Raw genomic sequence first — 24,195 nt, forward strand, 5'->3', positions numbered from 1 at the left:
GACTCCCTTGAGCATTTCCGGCAGGGCAGGTCTGGTGGTTATGAACTCCCTCAGCTTTTGTTTATCTGGGAATGTCTTAATTTACACCTCAGTTTTGAGAGACAGTTTTGCCACATATAGTATTCTTGGTTGACAGGTGGGTTTTTTTTTTAGCACTTTGATTATATCTGCCTTCTGGCCTCCAAAGTTTCTGATGAGAAAACTGCTAATAATCTGACTGATGATCTCTTGTGTGTGACAAGTAACTTCTCTATTGCTTTCAAGATTCTGTCTTTGTCTTTTGAAAGTTTGATTACAATGTGTCTCACTGTCTCTTGGAGTTCATTAAGCTTCTTGGATGTTTATAATCATGTCTTTCACCAGATTTGGGAAGTTTTCAGCCATTATTTCTTCAAGCATTCTTTCCTTTTCCTCCTCCCCTTCTCCAGTTTACACAATGCTATGTTGGTTTGCTTGATGGAGCCCCACAGGTCCCTTAGGCTCTGTTCACTTTTCTTCAGTCTTTTCTTTCTCTTCCTCAGACTGAATAATTTCAATTGTGGTATCTTCAAATTCACTGATTCTTTCTTCTGCCTTTGAATCCCTTTAGTGATTTTTTAAAATTTTAAGTTATCATACTCTTGAGCTCCAGAATTTCTTTTTTGATTTCTTTTTAGGTTTTCTAATATTTCCATTTTGTTCATACTTTGTTTTCTTGACTTTTCCCACATCTTCCTTTAGTTCTTTGAGCATCTTTAAGACTGTTGTTTTAAAGTCTTTAAATTAAAAACAAAAAATGCCCTAGGCATTTGAGGGAAAAAAAATTCTCCTTACAGAAACTGCTAGCTTAGGAACATATTACAAATCCAAGTTTACATAATTAAAGTGAATCTTTGGATGAAAAAATAAATAAATTCTTTAATATATCTCCTGACATGTCTTTTTTGGGAAAGTTTCTGTTGATTTATTTTTTTCTTTTGTATTGGAAGAAACACTTTCTTGTTTCTTTGTGTGCCGTGTGATTTTTTTGTTGAAAACTAGACATTTGAATCTAATAATTTGATCACTCTGGAAATCAAATTCTCCCCCTTTCTCCAGATTTGTTGGCTTTTGTTATTATTATATTTTTAAATTGTTGTAAGCTGTCTCTGAACCAAGGGTCAGCCTAAGATATAAACGTAAGGTCTTCTCAGGTCTTTTCTAAGCTTCTCCCTGGGCATGCATTGGTTATTTTGAAATTTTTTCTATGTATGCAGTTGTTTTTGAATGTCCTAGTCTTTGATGTCAAGCTCCCAAAAGGGAATAAAGAAAAATGAAGTGGGGAGGAAGGGGACCACCCCTTTAATTCCCCTGAAGGTCACTTCAGCCAAAGGGGGAAGGGCTTGAAACAGTGGGAGGAGGTACAACAACAGTGGTTGCCTTCCTCCTTGTCTCTACCTTTGTAATCAAAAGCAACAGTCTGTGATCACAACACAGATCCCAGATATTTGAAGGACAAGCTCCTTTTTGCCTATCCTGGCTTCAGCAAGCTACGTGCCAGCTGTTCCAAGAACAGGTGCACAGCTGCCTGTTCCCTAGCTGGGGGTGGGGGTGAGTATCTGCTACTGAGCTCAGAACTGAAATTGCCTGAAATTAACCACAATTTACCATCCAAGTCTTCTCCTGGAAATTATAAGCCTTCAATAGACTCCAGAGTTCCAAAATAGACAGATTCTGCCAGTGTAATTGTTGTCTAGGTGGGGAGACAGATTTCTGATGCAGCATCCTCTGCAGTGCAGATTTAATTTATCTTTATTAGACTGAAGTTTCACTTCATTCCATATGTTTATATCCTACACCACTTTTTCTATTGGGTTATTGTTTTGTTTGTTTTTTGTTAGAGCTCTCTCTTTATATTTAGCTCTTTGTATATATTACACATTTTTTTCACATTTTAAAATTTATCTTTTGATCTTTCTTATGGTGGGTTTTGCCATGCTTTAATATTTTATTTTTATGTGTTTGAGTTTATCCAAAGTATCTTACATAGTTATGTTAGTCAGTAGTTGAACATATACAAAAATGTGTTCAGTTTCTGGAAGAGCAAATGAGAAGTTGGTAACATTGGTTGCCTTTGGGTAGCTGGAGTTACCTCTCTGGATTGTGGGGGGTGTTCTTTTTCTTTTCTTTTTTTTCAAATCTTTAATAACCATTAGAACAAAAAGAAGAAAAGCAAACCAAAACCTGCAGCAGAACCAAGTAACAGTATCCCAGATTCCAATAAACTGGTTTCCATTCAAGAGGAACAGTCTGCGCCTTCCTCAGAGAAAGGTGGTATTAATGGTTACCATGTCAACGGTGCCATCAATGATACTGAGTCTGTGGACTCACTCAGTGAAGGTATGGAGGCACTTTCAATAGATGCCAGAGAATTGGAGGATCCTGAGTCTGCCACACAAGATATGCTGGATAGAACAGGTGAGTATATTAACAACAGGTCTTTGAAAAGTTCCATTCTATTGAAAAATACAGGGGCTTCCTGGTTGAGAAACCAGTCAATAAATTAAATCTAGTTAGTCTTTTACTTTTTAGTTTTGTGAAACTAAACTCTTATGTGAAAGAGTCACATTTTGTAATTATCAAAGGCCTAGAAAAATATAATTCTTGTTCCATTGTCTCATATTTTAATTTTAGTCTAAATCAGCCTTATGGAAATCTTCTAATTTAATAGTCCCGTAGTACTTAGAGATTACAGAACATGACCTTAAGATGTTTTTTTAATTTCACACTTATTAAGGAAAATGATGATGATGAGTTGATATTGATATTATTATTCTAAGACCCAACACAATGAGGAATATATAAACATAACTGTAATCCCATGGCTTTCATTAGAAGTAGACTGTTGTTTTTTTTTAGTCCCACATTTGTTTTTTAGTAAAGAATTAAGATTAGTTTTATTTGTAAATTCAGGTATTTGGACATTTTGTTTCATTAACCATTTTGATGAGTGCTGGGAAGATATTGGGAATATATTTTTATGATAGGCTTTTTAATTACTTGTTTGTTAATCCAGTTCCCTTTGCTCTGTTGCTGCTGGCTTTATAAATGTAATGCCAATTTTAAAATTATGCTGTACTTTTCAGATGTTCTTTTATTGATTAGTTCACACGCACACACATACAAAGACTTAGAGAAAAACATAGCACCTCAAACAAACCAAAGGTAGTCAACGGCTTTCATTTTTTTCTGAACTAGCTTTCCTCTCATTTCCTAACTCTTTGCCCTTTCTATTCCCTAAAGCTTTTAAAACTCTTCTTTCCCTGGGACAGTGTAAAAATCTTTTCCTCGACATAACTTACAGAAGCTTGTCAGAAGGTGATGATATTGACTCTCTTCACTTCCTTGTGCCCAGAACTACAAGGAAGTTACCAAGGTACAGGGAATGAGCTAGCCTATCTGGAGATGGGTTAACAAAGAATCCTCCTCTTCAATTAGGATGCCTTTTAGGGCTAAGCCAGATAATACTCATAGCCTCACTGACTCTGCTCTTTGTTCTACTTTGTCAGTTGATTCTGTTCACAACCTTTAAAGAGGCATCATTTTGGCACATTTTTACCTTTTTTCTTTGTGTATATTTAAGACTGCTTGATTTACCCCTAAATTGTGCTCTAATATACTGGCCGCTTCCTTTGACAGGATCCATGCTGGAGAATGGTGTCTCTGATTTTGAGTCCAGGTCTTTGACTGTGCACTCTGCTCAGAATTCTCAACAGAATAGAAATGCTGCCAAATCTCTCTCAAGACCTACCATAGGATCTCAGCTTTCAAATCTAGGAATGGAAGATGTTCCACTCTCTTCCACCAACAAAAAGCTAGGTAAATCAGAGGCCTTCCTTTGAGAGAAAACAATAAAATCTGTGTTTTTAGCTAAAGAGGGCAAATTATCTTTGTTCTCATAGGTAAGGTTTCAGAATGGGCAGAAGGTAATACTTTTTCCGTTTTCCAGGCAGTGTCTATCCACCCTTTCCCGGTTTTGTGTACACAGTTGGAGTCTGATAGTAGTTTAGATGCTGTACAGTCTTGCTACAATAATGGGGATCGTTTTTGTGGTGAAAGTCAAGGATGCCAGGATGACTTTTCTGCTAACATTAACCTGTTTGTTTTATTTGCATTACTGCAACATTTCTGTGCTATTTCCTTCACTTTTATCTCCTGGTTGACTCAACAGTAAAAAGCTCCGCCATCTCTGAAATGACACTTTGAAGAAAAATTTTAATTTCTCTTCACAACTTCATGCTCTTACTGATACCTGTAAGACTATAGCTTTAAACAAGGTCATTTTCTCTTAAGCATTTACTTAGCATTGACTGATGGTAGCCATTTGCTTTTCTTTTAAACTATAATAGTTATTTAAATAATCAGCCAATAATTAAACAGATAGAGATAATAGCCCTTCTGCCATACATCTAAGCATGGCAGTCCACTCACCTGAACAAATGAAACAGAGAGATGTAAAAGACACTTGTAACCTGTAGCTCTTTATTGAATTATTTATTCCACATGAGCCAAATTTAATTAGCGAAGCTCTCCTTTTTCATCTTTCTAATATAGCCCTCAACCTGGTGCAGAAAGGCAAGTCTGAGACTCTTTAGTCAAGCAAAAATAAAGGCACAGGGCTTGAAAGCTTTTAGGTAGATTTTAAAGAAAGCAAGTTGAGATGAGGAAGGATTTAAATAAAAAATTGAAAATCTGTATCTTGGCACATTATAAATTTGTTAGATCAGTTATTCCAACTACCAGTTGTAATAATTTTGACATTGGTGAATATAAAAAGGTTAATAGAACTCTCAAACTGGTTAAAATATGTTGGGTAGGTAAATATATTTCATCTTTATCTACAGTGTTGGCTTACCCACATATAATGCTTCAAACTATACTACCGAGAGAGAACTTTATCAATTTTGTAATGTCTACATGCTCCTAAATCCTGTTATTTAGAGAGTTTTGAAAATTTGGTACCTACTGACATAGGTTTTCTTTTAGTCTTTTTCTCTCTGTGTTTCATTTCATTTTAGATAGTTTCTAAAATTGACATCTTCAAATTTATTAATCTTTTTTTCTTTAATCTGCTGTTAATCCAATCTGGTGTATTTTTCATCTCAGACGTTGTGTGTTTTTTTTTCATCTCTAGAGGTTCAGTTGGGGTCTTTAAATATCTTCCATGTCTCTCCTTAACATGCTTATGCTTTTCCTCTACCTTCTTGAACATATGGTATCTGATTATATTAGCTGTTTTGATGTCCTTACCTACTTGATTTTACATCTGTGTCATTTCTGCACCTGTTTCTATTAATTGATCTTTCTCTTCATTATGGATCAGTCATATTTTTCTGCCTCTAGTAATTTTTTATTGGATACCAGACACTGTGAATTTCTCTTTGTTGATTGCTAGATATTTTTGTATTTCTTTAAATATTCTTGTGATTTATTCTGGGACTGTTATTTGGAAACAATCTGAAGCTTGCTTTTTTAAGCTTTGTTAGATGGAAATAGAGCAGCCTTTAGTCTAGAGCTAATTACTGAGGCAGTACCCTTCTAAGTACTCTACCTGGTGCCCCACTCTGGCTGGTATGAACATGAACTATTCCTGGTCTGGGTAAGCTCTGAGGATTATTCCCCCTGCTGCTTTCCAGTGGTTCTTTTCCCTGTTTCAGGTAGTTTCTGCACACCCATGCACTCAGAATCCTCTGTAGATCTTTGTACAATTTTTTCATTTTTGTGTAGCTTTCTCCTCTCCAGTATTCTGCACTGAGAATTCTAGCCACCTTGGCCTCACTGAATTCTCAACTCTGTCCGCTTAATTCAGGGAGACTTCCAGGCTCAGTTTAGGATTTCTCCTCCTTGCATTGCAGCCTGGAAACTCTCTTATGGCAGTAAGTTGGGGCAGTCATAGTCCTCACTTCTTTTGTGTCTGTTTTCTTTGCAGGGGGCTGGGGGGTAGTGGGTGAGAAGTACTGCCTATTGTTCATTGTCTGAAAACCATTGTTTCATATATTTTGGGTGTGTCTGAAGTTTTTTAAGACAGGAGGGTAAATCCAATTCCTATTACTCCATCTTGGCCACGATACTTATTTAAATAAAGAATCTATGAAAATATTAGTTTTTTGTTGAGGAGTGTGGCCATTTAGGAAGTATTCTTAGTCCACATGACATTTGTTACATTACATGCTTAGGTGTTCAGATCCAGCTTTCAAGTCACCTGTGCTCCTTTTTTTATTGGGTTTTTTTCCAAGGTTCTAATATTGAAAAATCTGTGAAAGACCTCCAGCGCTGCACAGTGTCTCTTGCACGATATCGAGTTGTAGTTAAAGAAGAGATGGATGCTTCCATTAAGAAAATGAAACAAGCTTTTGCTGAATTGCAGAGCTGGTAAGTTAAGTTGCTTTTGATATCAGTAGCACAAAAAGGATCATTTATAGAAGATGGTTAGCCATTCACCAAATTCTTTAATTCCTAACTCTTAACTACTCTGCATAGTGGAGAAAGACTTGAAAATCCTATGCTATATTTAGCTTTCTGCTTCATTCTACTTGTGGTCACAGTGTGGGAATGAATGGTAGAGAGAACTCATAATGCTTTAGGAATGGGCCTAATTAATATTGACTTAACATTGTTTGGAAAGGGACAAATAATTACAGAGTAGGTCACGCATCCTTACATTCGGGACTGTCTTTTAAACCAGGAATCTGCAACCAATGACATGTTGTTTTTGAACAAAGTTATAAAGTAGAAAAGATGTCTTTGTTTTCCTAATGCGTCCCACCCTAATGGTCTCTTCTGTGCCCTATTATTAATCATTAATTTATTTTAATTTTGTGTTTTTTAAACTTGTTTTTAAAAATTCTATCTTAAAATATATGTGTTCTGTAGGGGAAATAGGGTTTAGTAGTTAAAGAGGTTTGAAAATACTTAAATTTTTTTTTACTACTAGACTTCTTAATGCCTTTTCAGTGCTAATCTGCCTTGTGAATTTACAAGAGGGAGCTATTTATCGAACATATTTGATTATAGATTATCGAATCTTTGGGAGGAGAAATATATTCTAATTTTTTTCTAGGACACTGAAGCTGTTTTAACTATTAGATAGTAAAGTGGTAACTAATTCTTAAACCATAACTCCTTTCGGGGGGGTATTTGCATTTTATAAGGGACTTTTTTGAAAATGGAAAAGACCTAAGGGCCAAATTAAGTAAAATGATAGGAAGACAAGCAGCTAGGTTGATATTTGGAGATTTAAGACTGTCCATTCTGCTTACTTGTAAGACTTGCGTGGATCTGAAATGTGAGAGGAAGTTTTCATGAATAGGGAGGACCTACACCACTCTTCCTCCCAACCATCCATCCATTTACTTGCCTGTCTATGGGCTGTTTCCTGAGGTCATATTCAGCCATGTCTCTGTTCACAAACTTAGTCTGGTCACTTCATGCCACAGCAGACAGAAGATAGAACGAGTGTGAATAGCCTCAGTCCTCCTGTTTTGTGGAACTGAAGAAGGGAGTGAATTAACGAAGATGTAGAATAAAGCCTCCAAAAAGTTGCTGACCACTGCTTTTATCATTTGCAAAGTGTAGAGTGGTCCATGAACCAAAAACTACTTTTAGGATAGATAATTCATCTGCTAGGCTACCCATGCTTTGTCCTGAATCCCAAGTTTCCCCTTTCAGGTTTTATAGCTAGAAATTCAATGTCATATCTTCTGTTTTTCTTCTATACATTTTTGCTGTAGCCAGATTACTCGTCTCAAAATTTAACGTACACATTTCCTCTTCCATATACTAGTTAAGGCCACTTTTCCAGACTAATAATGCTCTCCTATATTTTCTGCTTATCTAAATCCAACCAATTCTCCGAAATTCACCTTAAATAAACTCTAACTTCCCATGGAAATTTTTCGAGGTAACTGATTTCTCCTCTTTCTGACCCTCTGGGAGAAATTCCCATGCCCTTTGCTCTGGATTATTATCATATCAGATATTGTTGGCTCAAGAAAAGAATAAAGAGCTAAGAGTAGAGCATCACCACTTTGCCTTGACAAACCTCCGGTCTCCATGATTATTTAGTTTACTGATTACTTAGCCACAGGATCTGATTCCATTCAGAACCAGCCTGAACCAGGAAGTAACAGTTCCGGGAGAGAGATTTGTGAGTCCTTGTTGACTTGGAACCCAGTCAGGGGGAGCCTCCTTTAACAAATGACAAATGAAATGGTTTCCTGCCTAGAGACTGTGTATTTAGGATTGATTAGCAGGCGTAGAAACCAGGTCAATTTAACATGAGGAAAGACATTACCTGCCCTTTCCTGCTGGTGTAAAGCCTTCTCTCTGGATGATTGGCTTTTTAAACTGGCTTATTTCATTGCCCCTGTAGTTTCTACCTCAAGATATAATTGGCAGGTGAGCTAACTCCCTTTGGCACTGAACCAGAGCTTGGAGTTAACGTCACTTAGGAAGCCATTTTTGTGTTGGTTACAGTATAAAAGAAAAGAAAAGCGTTCTAACAAATTTGCAACAGTAAGATTACATTACACCTGACGGGGCACTAGGGGAATTATGCCGATAACTGCTTTCACATCAAGGCCAAATGAAAGCTGACATTTACCTGTGGGAAGGTAAAAGCAGAGGCTTCCCAGGATGTAAAACGTCAAATCTGTTCTTATTGGTGATCCAGTAATAATCATCTCTAGACCCAGGTTTACTTTTCTTGTTAATTAATAAAATTTGTCTGACACATTGTTGGAGCTCCTAGCTGACTTAAGTTTAAGGCCGTTAAGGAGCAGGATATGAAGTAAAACATGAAGCTGGAGTGTGTAAACTACTTCGGACAGTTGTCATAATATGTGTCGGTGAAAAGTGCCAACAAAATACACACTCAGCCTGCCTTTTAAATAAAATCTCTGTTTTATTGAAAGTCAAAAGGTACTTACTAAAAGGGGAAAATGGGTAATAAATTTGGGATTCTACAGCACATAAAGTCAATGTACGCCTGTGCTTAAGACTGAAGTTTTTCCTGGCTGATTCCTCATTCACCTTAGAAAAGTTATTTCCTTTTATTTGAGCTTCTCTTTTCTTCTTATAGTAAACTTAACAAAGGCTTTTAGATCCTTAAATTTTAAAGCCCATCTATAGAGATGCTGAAAATTTAGAAAATAATTTTATGAATGAAAGCACTTCAAAAATGTCTAAAAACCATAGAAATAAAGGAATGCACTACTGTTATAATGTTATCAAAAAGGTACCTAGCACTCTTTAGTTTTAAATTATTCTTCAGTTTTCACATGTTTAGTACATTGATATCTTATTTCTACTAGTTCTTTCCTCCATGGTTCTCAATATTCTTTGATTTAAAATTCTAACCCTTTAACCATCTGTGAAAATAACTAAATAACATACGAAGATTACTTTACAGTACCAAACATGTTCATACTATCTGATTTATTCATCCAGATTTCTGTCCTGTGCAGAGGGAACTTTATATTTTACTTTACTATTAAAAGGAATTTGAGTCTTAGGTTAAGCTGTTTGCCTAACATGACATCATAAGTTGCAGACTCAGTATTTGAATCTGTGTGTTCTGACTCCCAGTAACCTATGGTCTTCATCCCACCCATCACTGATGGCTCACTTCCCCACTAAAGCTTGAGAAGAAGGCTAGAGACTCTGGGTGCATATCTCGTACGTTATCTCCTCCTCAGCTTAAAGACTGTGTAACAGAGAAACCCCACTGCAGGAGAATTTAGGGACTAAGGAATTCAGTTGTTATAGAAGAGGCTTAGAATGAAGAGGACCAGGATTTTGACTGAGCCTATGAACCTCTTTAAAGGATTTTTTTAGTTCAATAAAACAAAACTATAAGAAGGACCATTCCATCCAAAATATTTAATGTTCTTTTTATTTTGTAATTCCTAAGGGCCTAAATCACTCTTCTTAAGTCATAATTTGGAGTGACTTACAATTCATTTATTCTTCAGGTCAGATCTTAGTTGTGGGAAAGGCATGTAGATTTTAAGAGAAAGGTTACTGTGGAGGGGGTCAATTAGAAAAGATTTCTTGGAGGAAATGAATCATGATCAAGCCTTGAAAACACATGGAATTTACACTGGCAGAAAGGGTGGGGATCCTTTAAGAGATATGATATAAGCAAAGGCACAGAAGGGACATGTAGGGACTTCACAGTGTAGCTAGAGCTAAGGGACAATAGTTGAAAGTAGTGAGAGAGAAGTCAGAGGCTAAAGTAGAATGAGAGTGTTTGATGAAGGAATCTGAATTTTTTTTTAAAGTTTCCTTTATTCCCTCTTATTTTTACTATATTTCCCATAATTATAACAATTGTTTTTTTAAAAAAATACAAGTCATATAACTCTACCACCTTAACACATCATTAATGTTTTATTTTTTGTGTTCCCTGTGTCCCTTATCTATAAGCATGTGTAATCTTAATAGATATAATCATAGTGAGATTGTAATTTTGTAGTGTATTCTTTTCACTTAAATTATCTTTGATTCACCTCTTTATAACTGCCTGCACTGTGTTAGTATGTGTATGTGTTTATTTAAGAATTTCTAGGGACTTCCCTGGTGGTCCAGTGGTTAAGGCTTCACCTTCCAATGCAGGGGGTGCATGTTCGATCCGTGGTCAAGGAGCTAAGATCCCACATGCCTCATGGCCAAAAAACCAAGACATAAAACAGAAGAACAAATTCAATAAAGACTTTAAAAATGATCCATATCAGAAAAAAAAAAGAAGAAAAAAAAGGGACTTCCCTGGTGGTCCAGTAGTTAGGACTCTGTGCTTCCACTGCAGGGGGCACAGGTTCAATGCCTGGCCTAAGAATTAGCATCCTGCATGCCGTGAGGCGTGGCAAAAAAAAAGAATTTCTAGACAGTGGATCTGGAATGTATAATGATTTACCAGAGTAATATGAGGGCATTTTACTAAACAGATATTCTGCTGAAACTGAGAAATCAACATGAGTACAGAAATTAGAATAATAATTGCTGTTGCCATTTATGGAGGTATTATTGTATCTCAGAAACTTTTATGCACAATATCTATATATAACAATATCATTTGTAATATTATTCTCATTTTATAGATGAAAAAAATGGGCACAGAAAAAAAATAATTTGCCAAAAGTCATACTTGTTATTAAGTGATACTTTTCCACTATATCATGCTTCCTTTTGTGTGTCTTACCAGGTATCTCTGTTTGCCTTTATTTTTTCAGTCTTCGCCTTCCTAGTGCATATATGTCTCCCTTTAGACGTTGCTATCATATCCAGAGAGAAGGTTCAAAAAAACAAATCCCGGTTTAGGATCAAGTCAGTCACTCGTTATGTGGCTTAACACTCCAACTATTTTTCCTTACCAACTAGAAACTTAAACAATGAGCTCCTTGGTAATCTAGATTGCTACTGTTTCTTTTTCCCAAAACATATTGTAAAATATCGTCGAATCATATGGTCTCTAGTATTACTTTAGAATTGAGATGCTTTGACCACTGGAGAAGAACAGAAAGAATGGTTTTCCATTAAGGGCCTGTCCGACAAGAACAGCTTATATCCACATTCTAACTTCTTAAAAGCTACTTGAGATTCTTGAAATATGAAAATTACATTACATGCTTTGTAAAGGCCTCCTAACAGAGAGGAGCCGAGTTTTCAAAAGATCCAAATTTGATTTAATAAGCTGATTCTTTCCATTCACTTTACCCCAGTTGTTCAGCTCAACACGATGACCTGGCTGCCTAACTGGTGTTTTTTGTTTCTATTTTGAGCCCAGATGTGTGTACCATACTTATAAAACCAGTGCTGGGAATACAGAGTTTTATGAAACACTTGAAGCATCATTAATTCTCTGCTAACAAAAACTACTGAAAATTCTCTTTTTTTGGTTGTTTTATATGAGAAGGGAGAAGTGTCTTCAGAGAGATAAAGGTGTTTGCATTGACTTTGCTTTACTTGGATTTCTGCTTTAGTGGAATTAGAATAAATAGGTTTTAGGTTTTCAGCAAATAAAATCAAGTTCAAATGTTTTGTAAGAACATTATTGAGTGGTTTAGAGTATAAACCCTTGAAATAATTAGTTGGCTCAGGAATTGCCAGCGTCATTTCTATTATAACATTGTTTTCTAATGCAACAACCATAAACAAATGATAGTTAACAGTTTTTTGGTACCAAGGAATTACTGAAGGCAATAGCTTTAATCAATAAGCTACATGTTAAATGTATTAATTAAAGGGCTTGTTTCAAATGATGGATATATAATGTATCTCAGAGATATGAATGGTGATGCTACAGGAACAACTGTTCTGACCGACTGAATTACGCAAAAGCTTTAGAGTAAGTTGAGGAAATGTGAAGATGGTAAAATGTCTTGGTAAGGAGGGAAGGAAATAGAGAACATTCAGACATTTACCAGTCTTTTTCCTTAACAGTGACAAGACATCTAAAACCATCTTTCATGGTCAAAGAAAGGATATGGAAATTCTCTATGCTCTATGAGGCCCAGGCTTAATAAGACCTAGTGTCTTTCTAAACAGAGTCCCAGCAATATTTAGTGGATTTTCATGATCAGTTTCTGAGTCCAGTGTTATCAGATTCTCATCATCATGTATTTCCATTCAGGAAAGCCTTGACAGAACAGTTGCAAGCTTAGTACCCTCAAGTACTGAGTAGGAAAGGTAACAGAAAGTCTGGCAGTCTGAATGAGCCTTTCATCACTCTCTGAGAGGACTCATTGCTTGTAGCTATGGCATCTGAAAACTATTACCTCAAACCACAGGTACTTTTGAATCTCTTGGCCACAGATCCATACTGGGACCGCCATACAGCTTAGAACAGGTGGGAACTTTAGCTTAAGTTTCCTCATTGTCAGAAAGTTGTATTACAGTAAATTACTAATTTTAATTGTAAAAAATGCCTCTGCTATTTATCTTATGCTTAGCCTACTTTCCACTTTTGCACTCTTCTCACCTTCTCTGTTTATTTTGTGATGGGCATGTTTCCACACATCCAGAGCCTGTGCTCCACAACAGGAGAGGCCACAACAGTGAGAGGCCCCCGTACTGAAAAAAAAAAAATAATAATTAAAAAAAAATAAGTTTCCAGTATGCAGAAAAGTTGAAGGGATAGTACAGTGATCAGTATATTTGCTCTGTGTGTGTGTGTGTGTGTGTGTGTGTGTGTGTGTGTCTGTGTGTGTGTGTTTTGGTGGAACCATTTGGAAGTTGCAGACATAACATACCATCCCTAAATGCTTTAGCATTAATTACCTAAAATACAGTTATTCTTCTACCCAACTGTAATACATTATGTGATGTACTTTTAAGAAAGTTCTTAATAGTGTTTTGTCTTGGTCTCAGCCTATCTTTAGTGATGCTCTAGGAATGCCTGGGGTTACTCACCTGGGCCCTGTACTGCTTGTGGCCCCTGCCCCCCTATGAGCCAGTGTTGTGGCGGACTGACCCTTGTGCTTCTTACGATTGCCAGATGCACCTCAGCAACAACTATCAGGGGATTTTGAAGAAAAAACAAGGTTTATTACTCACAAGTCGTGGAGGGTACATGGCATGCCTGGAACCACACAGCAGAGTGTGCCTAAGGAGAGTGCAGACCTGGGGTCATGCCTTTATTGGGGTTGAGGGTGGGGTGCCTAGGGTTTTGCGGGTTCTTTATTAGTAAATTTAAAACATAAGAGCAAGAAAGCGTGGGAAGGAAAAGTAGGATCACTCAAGTGGGTCAGTTATCTAGGTCGCCCAGGGCCTTCTAAAAGGGGAACCTCATAGGTGAGGTGGCCTGGCTCTTTATGAATGTCGTCAACCGAAAGCTTAATGTTGGGCACTTACATTATAATCAAAAAAGCTGATCGTCAGGCACTTACACTACATATAATTTAACATTTATTCATTTTTCTATTTTAAGGACTTGTAAAAAATTTAATGAAAAATTGCAAAGATTCATCAGGCTCTTCTCTGAGAAAATATCCCAACAGTTAGCCAATAGATTCCTCTGTTTAATGCTTGGCTAACATCACAGGACCTTTCAGTAGGTGTTATCAATAGATGGTAACATGACAAACAAGAAGAAATAGAAGTGCTTACTGCTTTTCAGTGTTTTTTTGGCATGAAAAAGTAAGCTTTTGTTTCTTTTTTAATTGGAGTGCTTATACAGTTGCTCACACAATGCCCTGTGAATTTCTTATGAAATGAGTTATTCAAGAAACAAAGGTTATGTAAATGGATGCTAATCATTCTCACAGGGAAAAAAAGTACCATCTCAATGTAGTAGCTCATACTGACACAGAAGTCTTATTGTGACAGTGCAGAACTTTTTTTCCTTGCTGAAAAAGTACCATGTGACATTCTACTTTTTCATAATAAAGATTGTAAGCTGCAAAAATCTTACTTGTTTGCTGAGCTCTTTTAATAAACATTTTACAAGTTTTGTCAGAGACAAATTTGTCATCTGACACAGTGCAGATCTGCGTCTTAGAGTGATTCAGTGACAGAAGAGAGGTAATGATAAACTCGAAGCCTAGTAGCTCCTGTCTCAGATGTGCTTCTGTTTTGCCTTTTAGGTATTCCAAATGCTGCTAGAGTTCTTGGAGCAAAATATTTGCCAAGGTTTGGGGAATGCTTTCTTAGCAAAAGTATTGCTACCCTATCACAATAGTTGTATCTTCTCTCTAGTCTGGTGCTTTGGGATTAATATGCCAACCAAATTTGTTTCGTTACAAGTCGTGTATTAACATCATGCATAATGATTATCAAACCTGTGTTCTCCAGCACTTTACTATAACAGATTTTGCTCCTTGAGGAAATGTCCCTGCCTTATACTTTTTTGTATATCTCACTATAGTCTCCATATTAACCACTTTGTGCCAGCATAACAACATATTGAGCTAAATTGAATTAGACTGTGTGTGTGTATGTGTGTGTGTGTGTGAGTGTGTGTGTATATATATATATATATATATATATATATATGCATGCATATGTGTGTGATTAGTTTTACAACCAGAAACAAGAGGAGAACTTTTGTTAACCCTGTAGTTATATTCCCACTCAAAAGGAGAAATTAGAATGAATTTCAAATATGAAGAGATTTGGAACATTTCATGTGTGTGCAGGTATTAAAGTTTTAGTTTTGTGGTTTTGTTTTTGGGGTTTTGTTTGTTTGTTTGTTTTGCCACCGCTAAGCAAAACTGATATGGTAAGGAAAATTATTTTCATCCAGAGGTTTAATCCTAGGGCAGCCTATTATTTCTTTATATGTTCGCTGAAGGTGGTGGGCTCTTTTCTAAGAACATAGAAAAGCTTTCCCATGCTTACAAACCATTTACATTTGCAGTGGAGAAAATTCTAATTGACTATTTAATGTTCTTTTTCTGTAAAAAGCCTTCCAAAAACCTTTGATTCCATCTTTTCTGGATTACTATTAAACGTTTACCTAAAACCAGCACAGTATATGTATGTATTTTGACTACTCTGCATTCTTAAGACTAAAGCACCAGTGGACTTGGTGCAACTGTGCTAAAATGTTGAAGATCTATAAATCCTAATCGTGGGTATATTTATCATGCCCTAGCCAGGAGTATTGCCTGGTAAAAATTCATTAGAAGCAAAGCTGTCCAACTTTATAGACCAAAATATAAAATAAAAAATACGCACATATGTAGAAATATGTAGTTTCCATGAGGACTTCCACTTCAGCACAACTTACTGAGAAATGTTTTGTAGCTTGCTACTGCCATCTACTGGTTCTCAAGTCTTAGATGAGTAGCTACTGGTTTACTGTAATATATAGAAATAAAAGGGAATTAGGTTTCTTTATTGGAATCTTTAAAATAGTCTTTGCTGAGGGTGAGATAGGATTTTCATGTGGTATATACAGTGTTTATTTTGTAGTATGTTTTTAGGGAACAAGCTCATAAGTCTTTCTCCACTATTAACAATGTGCAGTGTTCCTGTTTGAGTTTCTGATCAAACCTTTTTTCCCTTTGTCATCCCTTCCTAGTTTAATGGATCGAGAAGTGGCATTGCTTGCTGAAATGGACAAAGTGAAAGCTGAAGCAAGTAAGACTGATCTTTATTAAAGCTATTAACCTACCTCTCAACCCCCATAACAAAAGCTCAATATAAATGCCACAATAAGAGTTTATATATTTGATTAAACAGTCTTGAGCAGTTGTACTATGCTGGCATAGGAATCCTTTCAGGTGAAACAACTTTACAAGAGCCTGTTTTTCAATATTTCCAAATTTTAATATTTTGAATATAGAGTTCAGTGTCTAAGAGACTACTTCATGGTATCTGCCACCACAGCACCAATTAAGGAAAATAAAGTATCTTGCAGGTGCCTGGGTTTTATTTTGTTTTTTCCTCCAGTGATTGAACAATTCCACTGGATTTTTTTCTACTTGGAAAAAAACCTTTGGCATAATCAGAGGAGACATCACCAGGTTGCCTACAATTAGTGTATACATTCCGGTCATTACCTCTCTCAGAACTTTCTTTGTTTCCTCAGGTTGTAGAAACTTCACTCAGTGTCTGTTATCATTGGGTGGCGAAAAAGTCAATTAATTGAAGGTTCAGGATACCCATGACGACGGTTCTTTGAAAGCTTACTAAAATGGAGTCTGGAATAATAGTCTAACTTGTATAATTTGTGGGGTTTTATACAGAAGAACCAGATATCTGTTTTCTGTCATTTCTATTAAGGGTTAGGTTAAAGATACACAGCTGTATGAAAAGAAGGGAATGCCAACTGCACCTTGTACAATGGCATTGATTTGGGGCTTTTCAACAGTTTTTCCTTCGTCCATCGAATGCCAGATTTGTAATTAGGAAGGTTGTTTCTTTTTTTTTTTTTTTTGGTATGCGGGCCTCTCACTGCTGTGGCCTCTCCCGTTGCGGAGCCCAGGCTCCGGACGCGCAGGCTCAGCTGCCATGGCTCACGGGCCTAGCCACTCCACGGCATGTGGGATCCTCCCGGACCAGGGCACGAACCCGTGTCCCCTGCATCGGCAGGCGGACTCTCAACCACTGCGCCACCCGGGAAGCCCTGGAAGGTTGTTTCTTTTAACCTACTCTCAAACTGGTGAGAATGGAAATAGGTTGAGATGATGACTCCCAATTAAATCATTTGTATCTGTGGTCATGGGCCAGAGGAGGCAGCTTTGAAGCACTGAGCTGAGTTCAGTTTTTATCCATTTTAATGAAATTTTGAGTACATAACAGAGATGCTATCCATTGTTTTTCAGAGGTGAGATTTCATTTAAATTGAGTGGTATATCCTGAAATTTCCAGTGACAGTTTCAGTCCATTCTTGTACCTATGTGTTCTCTTTTTGAAGTTGAAGTTTCAGAGAAAATAAAATTAGTAAGAAGACATAGCCCCTAAAAAAAAAAAAAAAAAAGACATAGTCCTTACTGTTGAGAAGAAGGTGCTTTTTTTTTTTTTTTTTCCTACATTGGGTCTGTTGCTGAGCGCAGGCTTTCTCTAGTTGTGAGCAGGGGCTACTCTTCATTGCGGTGAGCGGGCTTTTCATTGCGGTGGCTTCTCTTGTTGCGGAGCACGGGCTCTAGGCGCGTGGGCTTCAGTAGTTGCAGCAGGTGGGCCCTAGAGTGTGTGGGCTCATTAGTTGCAGCACGTGGCTGCATTAGTTGCAGTTGTTGTGGCTCGCAGGCTCTAGAGCGCAGGCTCAGTAGTTGCTCCGCGGCATGTGGGATCTTCCCGGACCAGGGCTTGAACCCGTGTGCCCTGCATTGGCAGGAGGATTCTTAACCACTGCACCATCAGGGAAGTCCGAACGTGCTTTTTAAAATACATCTTTTGGGCTTCCCTGGTGGCGCAGTGGTTGAGAGACCGCCTGCCGATCCTGGGGACACAGGTTCGTGCCCCGGTCCGGGAAGATCCCACATGCTGCAGAGCAGCTGGGCCCGTGAGCCATGGCCGCTGAGCCTGCGCGTCCAGAGCCTGTGCTCTGCAATGGGAGAGGCCACAGCAGTGAGAGGCCCGCGTACCGCAAAAAATAATAATAAAATAAAATACATCTTTTATAGAAAATTTTGAACATATTTCAAATAGAGAGGCTAATATAATTAACCCCCAGCACCCAGCCTCAACCAGTTATCAATTCATGGTCAATCTTATATTATCAAATACAGTCCACCCCTCTCATGCTAAAAATCCTAGTTCTCAATGGCACTAATGTAATTACTCATTTACCAATAGTATCAAAAAGGTGTTTCTTTTTCTTTTCCTTACACATTATAGTTTATTAATTATATGTTCATAGTACTTCACAGTTCAGAGTTCTTTCACACTCATTCATATGTGATGTTAATGTCAACTGTATGGGAGAGTTAGGTTTTTGGATTTTATTTTGTTTTATTTTTTTTCATTTCATAAACGAAGAAACAAGTTCCCTGGAAAAATGTGACTTGTCCAAGGTCATATAATTAGGCCCTCTGAGTTATATGATATGTGTAGAAATCTTTACTTGACATATCTTGTAATTTTATCTTAGAATCCTAGAATGCTGGAGCTGAGAGAAAGTGAATTTGATACAAATGGCAAATAGGTTTTATCTTGGGAGCCAGACCAACAGATCATTTGTATTTGTTGGGCCTTTGTATTGAGAAACTTTTGTATGCATGTTCCTAACTTATTGGGAAAGTGTGCCCTTAGTGATTAGCCTGACATGGGTATGAGCAGCTCGTGGGTGGTATATATGTGGCAAATTGGACTAAGTAAACTTGCTAAAGACATTCAGCTCTACACCTGATGTAGCTCTTTAAAAATTCTATTTTTTTTCTAACAAATTTGGCTAGTTTCTTAGTAGGTTACAGGATTCTGTGTATAAGTTAGGAATTGAGTTTGACTGTATGCCACAGAATGGCCTAAAGAAATGTGAGTTTCTTTTTCTCTCATGAAATGAAAGGTCCAGAGGTAAGCAGTCTAGGGCTGTAGGGCATCTCCAAAATGATATGAGGGACCCAGGCTTCTCTATCCTTCTCTCCAGCCATCCTTACATTGTGCTTATGGTCAAAATATACATCCTACGGCTCTAGTCAGGGAAGGGCAAAATGTTATATGCAGGCTAAGACTCCTTTAGAGAGCTTTCTAGTAAGCCTCGCCTCTGAATTCTGCTTAGATCTCAATGGCCAAACTATACCACATTATACAGTTATGTGTAGCAAAGCCAGGAAATGTAGCTTTTTTTACCTAAGCACATTGGTACCCAGCAACATTAGACTTCAGATAGAGGAGAATGGATATTCAGTCACTAACAGTCTTTGCTACAGTCTACTCCTCAGCTACCCTGCAGTCCTCTTTTTTCCAAAATGAGAACACACTCACCTCCTGCTTGATGGCAACACCTCCACAGTCTCCTCTAGTTCACATATTCAGCTGAAAGTCCAGGACTTCTGGGTAGTTTCAGATATTCCAACAGCTCTGTTATGGTATATTGTGGTCTGGCATCCCATATACTGAAAGAAACGTTATTGCAAAGATAGGGAGAAAAGAGGATAATTATAGTAAAAAGTCCCACTTGGACATGCAATGATCAAAGCTTACTGGACAGGAATAGTAGAGTCCCTGCCCCAGTGGTAGAGAAAGTTCCTTGGTTCATTTGGCAGCCCCTAGATCTGCTTCCTGAGAGGATTTCTTTTGCCCTTTGTCCTCTGTAGCCCCTGGCTTTCTACTCTGAGGGAATTTTTATTGTCTGTCATTCTTCATGGCCATACCTGAGTTACACATCTGGGAGCAAGCCAGAGAAGATGCTTCTTGAAAGGCTGTAAATAACCTAATGTCCATCAGTAGGGAACTTGGTAAATAATTGTTGTATATCCACATAGTAGAATACAAGGCGGCTATTAAACACAGTGAGGGGAATCCAATGTATTAATGAGGGATGAACTTCAAGACATAGTAAGTAAAAATAGCTAAGGTAAAGGAGAGACCATTGTGAGGGGGAAAAAAGAGAGAGAGAGATTATGTATGCAGAGAGTATAATGGAAAGTATACATAAGAAATTGTTACCAGTGGTTTCCTCTGGAAGTCAGAAGTAGGAGGGACAGTTTTATTTTTCATTTTATACCCATTTATTCTAGATGTATTCTTTACCTTGTGCGTATTTTTATTTTAATTTATATGCGTCTTGATAAATGTTTTTTAAGTGGGAAGAGGAGAAAGAGAAATGACAAGTGATGTATGAGTCTTTATGATTCATAAAAAGCATTTACCATGTAAACTGCCTTCAGAGTCCCTCAAGAAGGTGGAAACTGGACCTTTGGTATTTTCACTTTCTGGATGGGTGGGCAGCTAAGCCTTTGGCTGTCCAAGTACATACTGCAAGGCCTATACTTCTAGTTCTTCTTTGTCCTGTTTAGCAGACCGTAAGAGTCATACTCCCTTTCCTCTACAGTGGAAATTTTGCTCAGCCGTCAGAAGAAAGCCGAACTTCTAAAGAAGATGACTGATGTGGCTGTTCGGATGTCAGAGGAGCAGTTGGCTGAGCTCAGAGCTGATATCAAGGTAGAACTTCCTTCTCCTTTCTGCCTTTCTTCTTACCTTTGGGGACTAAAGTAACAAATCTCCATAATTCATGGCTGTATCTAATATATTTAACTCATGATCTCCTCTTCCCAAACCCGGCCCTTTCCCTTTCTCTGTAAACGGTACTTTCATCTATCCAGTGTCCAAGCTGGAAACCTTAGGGAATTTCTCCTTTTCCCACAGTCACATCTATCAGCAGACCCTGTCCCTGTGACCTTCTGCGAAATCTCAGCTCTGACCTTTTCTCTTTGTCTCCACCACCACCATCATGATCAAGCTACAGGGTTCTCTTGCTTGGACTTTGTGGTAGCCTCTTAACTGATTCCACTCCTCCTCTTTGCCACTGCCCTGACCTCCCCAGCCCTTCATATCTGTCCCTCGCATTACTGAACCTACTTCAAATTTCCCATTGCTTTCAGGCTAGGCTATAATCCTTATCGGTCTGTAGGACTCTGTATGGTCTGGCCCTGCTGCTGTGCTTTGCACGGCATCCCCCTTGTCCCCTCTGCTCCAGCCATACTCGCGCTCCTTTCCTCAGGCATACGCTGTTCCCTCCTGTGAGGGCTGCTGCCGTGCTTTTCCATCTGTGTCCAGAACGTTCTTTCCCTCCCCCGCCACTCCCAGCACACAGCTCACTCCTGACCTCATCCTTCCTGACTTTCCTGACGTGTCCCCCCAGTTTGTGCCTTCCTAGCACACTTACAGTTGTATGTGCATTTGATTAATCTGTCTTTCCCACTCGATAGTGAACTTTCCAGTGACAGGAACTGCTGTGTCTCCAGTGCCCTGGCACAGTGCCTTGGAGCATAGTAGGTGTTCAGTAGATAGTTAAATAGTTGGTGGGTCAATTCTGATGTTATAAGAGAAGAATGAGCAATTTGAGGTGTTGATTATATTGTAAACTGTTTATAAAGATTACTTGGATTCAGCACTCAGATGTTTTAAACTCTTATATGAAGAACAGTGTTTCTGAGACTAAGATGGGAACCTGAGAGAGGCTGGGTTATTCATGGGTAGTTGTGGACACTGACATTCTAATGAATTGTTTCTAAACCTTGAACTGTATGGCCTTCTCTACTCCTGTGCCCTAACTCTGCTCTTTCTGAACGTGTGAGATTTATTGCCATATCTAAGAGGAATACATGCTGGGGAGGCTATATAACAGCCTTTGTAAAATAAAAGCATAGATGGAAGATCATCTGAGACCTTACAGGCACCCCTATTACCATCCTGACCCACCCAGTCTTTCACACAAACCTATGTCGCGTTATTATTCTCTCACTCCTTCCCCTTGGGCTATATTGGGGAGAAATAGTGAAACCAACAATGCAAGCTTTAAATTACCGTTTTCTGATTAACTAAGACTATATTGCTAAATTTTATAGAAAGTCTTCCTCGCACTGATGCCAGTCAGTCTCATTCAACTATCTGGGAGAAGCCAGAAACCCCTTTGGAATTAGATAAGCATTCTGGCTCTCACAAGCTTCATCTGTTCCCCTTCCCACGTGGTTGAAGAGCTGCTAGAAATATTTCTGCAGGCTGACTAAGGATCTGTTTCTTTCCACGTTTTCAGTGTACTGAAGTGGGTGCTGTGCAATTTAAATGTCTTATTTCCAGATCATTTTATTTCTGTCATTCCTGTTATGTCTTTGGCTCAGGAAACCCTAGAATGTGTTTCAGAATTAATCTCAGACTGATATTGCATGTCTGAAGCCTTTGTTATAGAGACTCATGTGCTTTCCTAAGCCACAGTATACTCTGAAGCTTTAGGACTTCAAGTCCCAGAGGTAATTTTTATTTCTCCTCTTCCATTTATTGCTTCTAGGTGCATCCCGAGGATTCTGATGCACTTGATTCTACCCCTTGAAAATCCAAAGTGGAATTAGGCCACCCCCAGTTAGAGGCCTGCTCTGAGTTCAGTTCTTCTAAATTATATCTAGGCCTTTAATTTTTCTTTCTTACTCTCTTGTACATCTGAAAAAATGATTCCAGACTACCTTAGAAATTGTTTATTGAAATAGACCCCCAGAAGCACTTTATTCCTGACATGTTTCTAGCCCCACTATTTCTATAGTATAGTTGGTTTTTGACCCAAGGGGATGGTTACTTCTCAGCTCAGTCTGCTTAAAAGGATTAAATTACTTGCAGCACAAACTCTTCTCATTTGCAAAACTGACTTCTCACATGAATGATTTTCCATCTGAAGAAACTGTTCCTATTACAAGGACTAACAAATCCTACTTTATAACGCGGTGAAGTGGGTTTACTAAGGAAGTTTGTATTAAAGAACACCAAATCATCTATTAAAATTAAGGAATCATTGTTGTAACTTATGAGCATCTCTGCTGCCTCTGCCTGTGTATAAAATGGAACAATGTGGAGAGTGGCTAACAGTGAAGAGAAAGGTGGTCCTCCATCATGAGTTCCTTCTTTCTCCAGAGTTTCTCTTGATTTACACCTAATGACCATTAGCATTTCATAAAGCTCCCAAATGGACTTATCTTTGGGCCTTAAGGAAAATGACTGAATTTTGTCAATCACCCAGCATTGGTAATATGATGGCCATGTATGTAATGAACTTTGAAGCACAAAAAGAAAACAATTGAAAGTAATTGTTTGGTCTGTTTATAGCAAGCTATAAATCCCACATATATTGTTTGTCTCACCTGGAGGCTTTTCTTTGTCTTTTCTCCAGCACTTTGTTAGTGAGCGTAAATATGATGAGGATCTGGGACGAGTGGCCCGATTCACCTGTGATGTAGAGACCCTAAAGAAGAACATAGATTCATTTGGACAAGGTGAGGTTCTGAGAGATTCAGGGAGCAGGAGATGGTGATGCGAAGACCACCCTCAACTAACTAGAAACTGAAGTGCCGATCGGCTTCCCCCCTGATTCTTCCTCAGTCCCTCTTGGGTTTTGGTTTGTTTGCTTGTTTTAATGAAAAGGAACTCTGAGATACTTAATAAGTCAGTGGACACAGATGCTTTGAGCTCTGAGGGTAGTAGGCATTTTCCAGCTCCCTAAATTTGCGGTCATATTTTTTCATCATTTCCTGCTGAGCTGAGATGTGTTTGGGATATAGTATAAAGAGCATGTGGCCCTGGAGTCAGACCAAGTTTGAATCCTTGCCTCTGCACTCTACATTGGGCCGCTCATTTTACTCCTCGCTGGAGGTAACAATACCTGCTTTGCCTAGCGCATAATAGGTGTGTGTGGAGGCGGGGCACAGAGGTGCCTGTGTGGTGAGAGCCTAGCGACACATCAGTCAAACCCAGACCCCGAGCTTGACTCCTCCGTTCTTTCTGTCCTGAGCTTGGCTCCTCAGTTCTTTCTGTCTCCGTGTGAAAGTGAAATAAATGTTGGACCTAGGGCAGTGATTGTGAGCTCAACATTAGCCCAAGCTTAAAGCCAAGGAAAAACATCTAGGGGGGACTTTTAGACCGTTGAATTCTGACAAAACGTGAATTGAAAATATTAGTATTTTTCAGCTAGATTGATATTTTGAATTTGGAGTTATTTTTGCAGAAAGAGCCTTGGGGAGATAGATATTTGTTGTAAAGACTAGTTCTGTTCATATGTAACTCATCTTGCCTCATTCAAATTTTTAAAAA

The 24,195-nt window shown here is 38.2% G+C and overlaps 1 protein-coding gene across 3 annotated transcripts in view; it reads left to right on the forward strand.

The window, feature by feature from the left end:
• SPATS2 (spermatogenesis associated serine rich 2) overlaps positions 1-24,195 on the forward strand; it is a 120,228-nt gene that overhangs the window by 92,881 nt on the left and 3,152 nt on the right. For all 3 annotated transcript variants that reach the window (XM_059080608.2, XM_067009260.1, XM_059080609.2), the window contains exons 6-11: positions 2,175-2,436; positions 3,658-3,837; positions 6,255-6,390; positions 16,037-16,095; positions 20,453-20,562; positions 23,279-23,381. In XM_059080608.2, the coding sequence (XP_058936591.1) occupies positions 2,175-2,436; positions 3,658-3,837; positions 6,255-6,390; positions 16,037-16,095; positions 20,453-20,562; positions 23,279-23,381 (850 nt within the window). The remainder of the gene's footprint in view (positions 1-2,174; positions 2,437-3,657; positions 3,838-6,254; positions 6,391-16,036; positions 16,096-20,452; positions 20,563-23,278; positions 23,382-24,195) is intronic.

The sequence above is a fragment of the Kogia breviceps genome, chromosome 12, assembly GCF_026419965.1.
Source record: "Kogia breviceps isolate mKogBre1 chromosome 12, mKogBre1 haplotype 1, whole genome shotgun sequence".
Lineage (NCBI taxonomy): Eukaryota > Metazoa > Chordata > Mammalia > Artiodactyla > Physeteridae > Kogia > Kogia breviceps.